This window comes from Nerophis ophidion, linkage group LG24, assembly GCF_033978795.1.
Source record: "Nerophis ophidion isolate RoL-2023_Sa linkage group LG24, RoL_Noph_v1.0, whole genome shotgun sequence".
Taxonomy (NCBI): Eukaryota; Metazoa; Chordata; class Actinopteri; order Syngnathiformes; family Syngnathidae; genus Nerophis; species Nerophis ophidion.
Window position 1 is genome coordinate 24,867,508 of NC_084634.1, and position 8,471 is coordinate 24,875,978.

The 8,471-nt window shown below is 43.5% G+C and overlaps 1 protein-coding gene across 2 annotated transcripts in view; it reads right to left on the minus strand.

Annotated features, from left to right (window-relative positions):
• Nucleotides 1-8,471, minus strand: part of map3k5 (mitogen-activated protein kinase kinase kinase 5) — a 203,104-nt gene that overhangs the window by 99,744 nt on the left and 94,889 nt on the right. For both annotated transcript variants that reach the window (XR_009804115.1, XM_061886260.1), the window contains exon 7: nt 457-627. Coding sequence is in view for 1 of the 2 variants with exons in the window: in XM_061886260.1 (XP_061742244.1) it covers nt 457-627 (171 nt within the window). In the remaining variant the exon portion in view is untranslated. The remainder of the gene's footprint in view (nt 1-456; nt 628-8,471) is intronic.

An 8,471-nucleotide genomic window follows, 5' to 3' on the forward strand; every position in this document is an offset into this window, starting at 1 on the left:
CCGCATGCGGCTCCGGAGCCGCGGGTTGCCGACCCCTGCCTTAGAGGAAGACTGGTCGTGCGCAACACTTACTAGAATCAAGCTAAGTGTACGTCCTTGAACACTGAAGCACGTGTGACGTCATGACGTCATATCTGTATGCGGGTCGGATTGTGTTCACATTAGACAATGCATTTTTAATAAAGATTGGGTTTGACAAAAAAAATACATCCATATTGGACATCCTGCCCTACAGTGTGAATGTTGTTTTTTTCATAACATGACCGCTTTAAATGGTTTTGTATTCTTAACCTCTCCCCAGAGCTTTTCTTCTGGTCACTCCCCTAAGGCCATGTGTCAAACTGGGTGTTGATTGGGGGAAGTAATTTTACACTAGCGCCATTGAGACAAATTGAGGGTGTTTTCATAAATGCTACATTACCACGCACACAGAGACATTAATGCCCATTCTCTCACCAGTGTGTGCCGCTGTCTCGACTTTGCGTATCGGCGAAGTGAGACTCCAGGAACATGTCCTTGTAGATCCTCCCCACCAGGCAGTAGATGTCCGACGCCACCTGCTCATCAGCCTCCACTAGGGGCAGCATGATGTCCAGGGCCTTCTGTCTGTCGCCCGGCTGGTTCCTCCTACGCACAAAAAAGTTAGTCAGGGTAAAGCGCTGATCCTTAACGATTCTTTCTCTTATGTAAGAGGAGACTCGGAACACCCAAAAACGCTTAAAACAACAAATATGAAATAACTGCGCGGTCAAATAATTTGTATCCTGGCCTGTAGGGCTGTGAATCATTGGGAACCACAGGATTCGATCTGATTCCAAGACCATTCTCGATTCCAAATCTATACTTTTTTAATGACATTGGATGCCAGTTCTATGATTAACTACATTCCTCCATAAAATAGATAAACAGCTCTGATCAATTTATACATCACTTAAAAGGAAACTGTTTTTATTTAAATAAAATGCTTCACAAATATTTAATGAAGTAAAATACAACTAAGGGAACAAAAGAAGTATAGAACACTTCTCTTATAGAAAGTAAATCTGTACAGCAGAAATGATCATCTACATCAACAATATGATTGGCCTGAGTGGCTGGACAGAAAAGTAAATTGCAAATTCGATATCATCTCGGAGAAGCCTTCCGCTCTGCAATGCAAATATATAATAAATTTAAGGACCATCCATCCATTTTCTTCCGCTTATCCGAGGTCGGGTCGCGGGGACAGCAGCCTAAGCAGGGAAGCCCAGACTTCCCTCTCCCCAGCCACTTTGTCCAGCTCCTCCTGGGGGATCCCGAGACATTCCCAGGCCAGCCGGGAGACATAGTCTTCCCAACGTGTCCTGGGTCTTCCCCGTGGCCTTCTACCGGTTGGACGTGACCTAAACACCTCCCTCGGGTGGCATTTAAGGACCGGAATAAACAATTATGATAGATGAATCTATTGGAATACATCTACTCGCTCTAACCCAAACATGCAATCTCCAATTCATTCCCCTTCGTTCGCGTGATATGGTTGAAAACTGCATCATGGTGTTAGTGTTTTAATCAGATCCATCCATCCATTCATCCATCCACCAAAGTGTAAGAAAATAATACAAAGTGTGAAAATGTAAACAAAAAGAAACTTGAGAAGAAAACACAAAAACTAATATATATATATATATATATATATATATATATATATATATATATATATATATATATACATATATATATTTTTTTTAATCGATTAGGAATCTTTACATATATAGTAAGAATCGCGATTAATCTAAAAAAAAATGTTTTAACACCCCTACTGGCTGGTAATAAAGAGAATAGCCTTTTTTTTCTTTTGGTCATTGTAATGCTGTCCTCAGAGGACCCATTTTAGCGGTCCTTAATCAGTCGCTCTAGGATATCTTTTTTTTTTTTTTAATCACAAGTTGTGATGATTTGAGGCATATATTTTTTCCAATGACATTGAGTCCACTTGTGATTTTGCGAATTTACTATCAATGTTTTAGGTGTTCTTTGTAACTCTAAACTCAAAGAACAGGATAGGAACACAATTTGTAAATCAACCGATTGATGTTTTACTCATTTTATACCACACACATTTTAAAAGTAGACACTAGATCAGACCTGGGCAAAGTGAGGCCCATTTAGATTTTCAATCTGGCCCGTCGGACATTCCCAAATATTTTTTTTTTAGATCTTTAAGATGTAAACTGTAGCTGCCATTATGATGTGCAGTGATGTTTTCAAATGACCGTAAGTCTTGAACCATACAAAGTATTTTAATGGTTGGAATATGCGCTTTTGCATGATAAAGTAGTTACTATGGTAAGACACAGCAGTTCAGACCAGGCACCAAGCAGTGTGGGTGGGGAACGTTTCCACAGAGGGTTTCCAGGTCGGCCTGCCTGAAATGTGGGTGTCAGGGACGGACGCGGAAGGAGATTTTCACAACAAAGTTCTAAAGCTTAGTGATACATCAAATATATCAGATGGTAGGTGTTTTTTTTTTTTTAACCTTCGTGTTCATATTTCGCTGTTTGTTGCATTTTTGTTGCGTTTCCCCTGATTGTAAAATATGTCGATCGAGAGGGGGTGTGACGTTCATATGTTGTCAATATTCAGTGTTTTATCGTTCATAGTTAATATTGTGAATCCCACATTCTTTATTTTCATGTACATTCTGGGTTTCTCATTCGGAAAAAAAAATTTAAATTCCATTCAGTTTCTGAGGCGGTCTGTCAAAACGTTTTTAGCATTCAATCAGACATTATCGTAAGGTTCGTATTAATGTTCCTAAAAATAGATATACCAGCCCCAGACTCATTTTTCAATTGAAATTGGTTTACAAAACCCAAAACCAATGAAGTTGACACATTGTGTAAATCGTAAATACGCTTCATATTGTGCCACACATTTTCAATGGGAGACAGGTCTGGACTACAAGCCGGCCAGTCTGCAACCCGCACTCTTTTACTACGAAGCCACGCTGTTGTAACACATGCAGAATGTGGCTTGGCATTGTCTTGCTGAAATAAGCAGGGGCGTCCATGAAAAAGACATTGCATGGATGGCAACATACAGTATGTTACTCCAAAACCTGTATGTACCTGTTGGCATTATTGGTGCCTTCACAGATGTGTAAGTTATCCATGCCTTGGGCACTAATGCACCCACATACCATCACAGATGCTGGCTTTTGAACTTTGCACCGATAAAAGTCTGGATGGTTCTTTTCCTGTTTGGTGTGGAGCACACAAAGTAGACAGTTTCCAAAACCTATTTGAAATGTGGACACTTTTACACTTTGCATCAGTCCACCTTAGATGAGCTCGGGCCCAGCAAAGCCGGTGGCGTTTCTGGGTGTTGTTGATAAATGGCTTTCGCTTTGCATAGTTTTAACTTGCACTTACAGATGTAGCGACCAACTATAGTTACTGACAGTGATTTTCTGAAGTGTTCCTGATCCCATGTGGTGATATCCTTTACACACTGCTGTCGCTTTTTGATGCAGTATCACCTGAGGAATCAAAGGTCACAGACATTAAATGTTAGTTTTCGTGCAGTGCAGTGATTTCTCTAGATTCTCTGAGCCTTTTGATGATATTACGGACCGTAGATGGTGAAATCCCTAAATTCCTTGCAATAGCCCGTTGAGAAATGTTGTTCTTGAACTATTGGACAATTTGCTCATGCATTTGTTCATATCCTTTTTGTGAATGGCTGAGCATTTCTGGGAAGATGCCTGTATACACAATCATGGCACACACCTGTTCCCAATGACCTCGTTCACCTGTGGGATGTTCAGAATAAGTATCTGATGGGAATTCCTTAACTTTCTCAGTCTTTTTTGCCACGTGTACCAGCTTTTTTGAAACATATTGCAGGGATCAAATTCCCGATGAGCTAATATTTGCAAAAAATAACAAAAGTTTACCAGTTGAAACGTTGAGTATCTTGTCTTTGCAGTCTATTCTATTGAAAATAGATTAAAAAAGCATTTGGAAATCATTGTATTCTGTTTATATTTACCAATTACACAACGTGCCAACTTCACTGGTTTTGGGTTTTGTAAATTTCACCTGTATTTATGTTGCATAATCTGGTGTTTTTGGAGCAGAATACCAGATTGCCTCGTGTTGGGACTTTTATCAGTGTTTAGAAGTTGTCATGGAACACCTGTTCCTCCTTGAGTTTGCAAATACAACATCATTTCATGGTAACAATCCAGTCAGGAGGAGCCAACACAAGTTTATCTGGGCAGCGTGCAAAAACACTTTTTTAACCGCTGCCAAACTGCAGCCTTGCACGCGTCACCACAGCCACAGCAGGAGCAACTAATAATGGGCGGTGTGGGGGCTCAAAGCTTGCTTCATTATTGCTCATTAGTACATTCACTGCTACATTCATGCCGCTAATACAGTCGATGCTCGTTTGTATACTGCGTTCATACAGACTGCAGCACAAAGCAATAGCTTTATGATTCTAAATAACAAAATTATGTACTGTCATGAAATGGTAAAAAAAACATGGGCAGTACCTCATTTAGCACAATTAACGCTGATGTAAGACGTAATAAGCATGAACATGTCCTGACTTGTACTGTGTGGGTTTTTTTTTTAGAACCACTTTCCTTTACACACTCAGGATGACAAGTGAAGGGCAGCTGCTTTCACTTTCACATTATACCTCTGACAGTTTGAGGAAGTTCCATGTTGCATCAACGACACAAGAAAAGAAAAAAAACAGTTATAGAAAAAAAAACCAGTTGTACAAAAAAATAAAAGATATATATATATATATATATTTTTTTTTTAAATTATTATTATAATTTTTTTTTTACCTTAGTGAAGTCTAAAAATGGCTGTAAAAGGTTCCAATGCCATTTGTACAACTGTTTTTTTTTCCCCCACCTCCAAAGACATGCACATGGGGATAGGTTGATTGGCAACACTAAACTGGCCCTAGTGTGTGAATGTGAGTGTAAATGTTGTCTGTCTATCGGTGTTGGCCCTGTGATGAGCTGGCGACTTGTCCAGGGTGTACGCCGCCCTCCGCCCGATTGTAGCTGAGATAGGCGCCAGCGCCCCCCGCGACCCCAAAAGGGAATAAGCGGTAGAAAATGGATGGATATATTATATATATATATATTTATATATATATATACAGTGGGGCAAAAAAGTATTTAGTCAGCCACCGATTGTGCAAGTTCTCCCACTTAAAATGAAGACAGAGGTCTGTAATTTTCATCATAGGTACACTTCAATTGTGAGAGACAGAATGTGAAAAAAAAATCCAGGAATTCACATTGTAGGAATTTTTAAGAATTTATTTGTACATTATGTTGGAAAATAAGTATTTCGTCAACCATTCAAAGCTCTCACTGATGGAAGGAGGTTTTGGCTGAAAATCTCACGATACATGGCCTCATTCATTCTTTCCTTAACACGGATCAATCGTCCTGTCCCCTTAGCAGAAAAACAGCCCCAAAGCATGATGTTTCCTCCCCCATGCTTCACAGTAGGAATGGTGTTCTTGGGATACAACTCAGTATTCTTCTTCCTCCAAACACGACGAGTTGAGTTTATACCAAAATGGATACATGGATGATACAGCAGAGGATTGGTAGAGTGTCATGTGTTCAGATGAAACCAAAATAGAATTTTGAACTCACAACTGTCAGAGTTAGTTTGTGACAAACCCCAAGATGCAGAGAAGGAGGCAGGTATTGAGTAAGAAAACATGGTTTTAATTTACTCACTAAAACAAAACCAAACAAAGGGCACGAGGTGGATAACAAACTAGGCTATGAACAAAGAAAGTGGAAGTAGGGAACAAAAGACAGTAAGCTACACAAAGCTACCAAATATAGCTTACTGCTACGCTGCAACGACACAACGCAACACGGGCGACAATACATGACAATAATCCAGCACAGACTGGAGGAGAAAACAGGTCTAAATAGGAGCGGGCTTATTGACACCATGTGTGGCCATGTGCCAATCAGCCGCAGCTGAGGGGACACAACACTCAGGGAGAAAGACAGGAAACCAACAAAATAAAAGCGCTGACAGGAAACAATACAAACAGAGTAAAAAACTAAAACATAGTCAAACTGTCAGGGACAAACCTGACAACAATTAACCGATCTCAGGGCGGACACTCTAACCACTAGGCAATAAATATGGATAACTTTTTAGTTTTTTAGTCTCTAACAGAAAATATTTAAAGTGCATTATTTGGCCTGGGGGGGAAAAATAAAAAAATAAATCATGTTTATATTTAAATATAAAATGAAATAAACTCAATAAATAATACACAATGTAAACTGATTCAGTACATTAACTCAGGACCACAAAAAACACTTAATCTACAAAAAGAATAATAATAATTATTACTTGTAATGATTTTTTTTTTCTCCAAATGAGGAAGAAAAAATAAATAAATAAATAAAAAAAATGAGGAAGCTCCTCTCTGAGCTGCCACCTTATCGTGGTAGAGGAGTTTACGTGTCCCAATGATCCTAGGAGCTATGTTGTCCGGGGGCATAAAGCCCCCTGGTAGGGTCTCCCAAGACAAACTGGTCCTAGGTGAGGGACCAGACAAAGAGCTGGTCGAAAACCTCTATGAAAAGTAAAAACAAAGGACCCAGATTTCCCTCGCCCGGACGCGGGTCACAGGGCCCCCCTCTGGAGCCAGGCCCGGAGGTGGGGCACGATGGCGAGCGCCTGGTGGCCGGGCCCCATGGGTACAGCCCGAAGAGGCAACGTGGGTCCCCCCTCCAATGGGCTCACCACCCATAGCAGGGGCCATAGAGGTCGGGTGCAATGTGAGCTGGGCGGCAGCCGAAGGCAGGGCACTTGGCGGTCCGATCCTCGGCTACATAAGCTCGCTCTTGGGACGTGGAACGTCACCTCACTGGGGGGAAAGGAGCCTGAGCTAGTGCGCGAAGTAGAGAAATTCTGGCTGGACGTAGTCGGACTCACTTCGACGCACAGCAAGGGCTCTGGAACCACTTCTCTTGAAAGGGGATGGACTCTCTTCCACTCTGGCGTGGCCGGCAGTGAGAGGCGACGGGCTGGGGTGGCAATTCTCGTTTCCCCCGGGCTCAAAGCCTGCACGTTGGAGTTCAACCCAGTGGACGAAATGGTAGCCTCCCTCCGCCTTCAGGCGGGGAGACGGGTCCTGACTGTTGTTTGCGCTTACGCACCAAGCAACAGTTCAGAGTACCCACCCTTTTTGGGTACACTTGAGGTAGTACTGGAGAGTGCTCCCTCGGGTGATTCCCTTGTTCTACTGGGGGACTTCAACGCTCACGTTGGCAGCGACAGTGAAACCTGGAGAGGCGTGATTGGGAAGAATGGCCGCCCGGATCTGAACCCGAGTGGTGTTTTGTTATTGGACTTCAGTGCTCGTCACAGTTTGTCCATAACGAACACCATGTTCAAATATAAGGGTGTCCATATGTGCACTTGGCACCAGGACACCCTAGGCCGCAGTTCCATGATCGACTTTGTAGTTGTGTCATTGGATTTGCGGCCTTATGTTTTGGACACCCGGGTAAAGAGACGGGCGGAGCTTTCTACCGATCACCACCTGGTGGTGAGTTGGCTGCGATGGTGGGGGAGGATGCCGGACAGACCTGGGAGGCCCAAACGCATTGTGAGGGTTTGCTGGGAACGTCTGGCAGAGTCTCCTGTCAGAGAAAGTTTCAATTCCCACCTCCGGAGGAACTTTGAACATGTCACGAGGGAGGTGCTGGACATTGAGTCCGAGTGGACCATGTTCCGCACCTCTATTGTCGAGGCGGCTGATCGGAGCTGTGGCCGCAAGGTATGGTGCTTGTCGTGGCGGTAATCCTAGAACCCGCTGGTGGACACCAGCGGTGAGGGATGCCGTCAAGCTGAAGAAGGAGTCCTATCGGGTTCTTTTGGCTCATAGGACTGCGGAGGCAGTGGACAGGTACCGACAGGCCAAGCGGTGTGCAGCTTCAGCGGTCGCAGAGGCAAAAACTCGGACATGGGAAGAGTTTGGGGAAGCCATGGAAAATGACTTCCGGAAGGCTTCGAAGCGATTCTGGACCACCATCCGCCGCCTCAGGAAGGGGAAGCAGTGCACTGTCAACACAGTGTATGGTGCGGATGGTGTTCTGCTGACCTCAACTGCGGATGTTGTGGATAGGTGGAAGGAATACTTCGAAGACCTCCTCAATCCCACCAACACGTCTTCCTATGAGGAAGCAGTGCCTGGGGAATCTGTGGTGGACTCTCCTATTTCTGGGGCTGAGGTTGCCTAGGTAGTTAAAAAGCTCCTCGGTGGCAAGGCCCCAGGGGTGGATGAGATCGGCCCCAGGGGTGGACGAGATCCGCCCGGAGTTCCTTAAGGCTCTGGATGCTGTGGGGCTGTATTGGTTGACAAGGCTCTGCAACATCGCGTGGACATCGGGGGCGGTACCTCTGGATTGGCAGACCGGG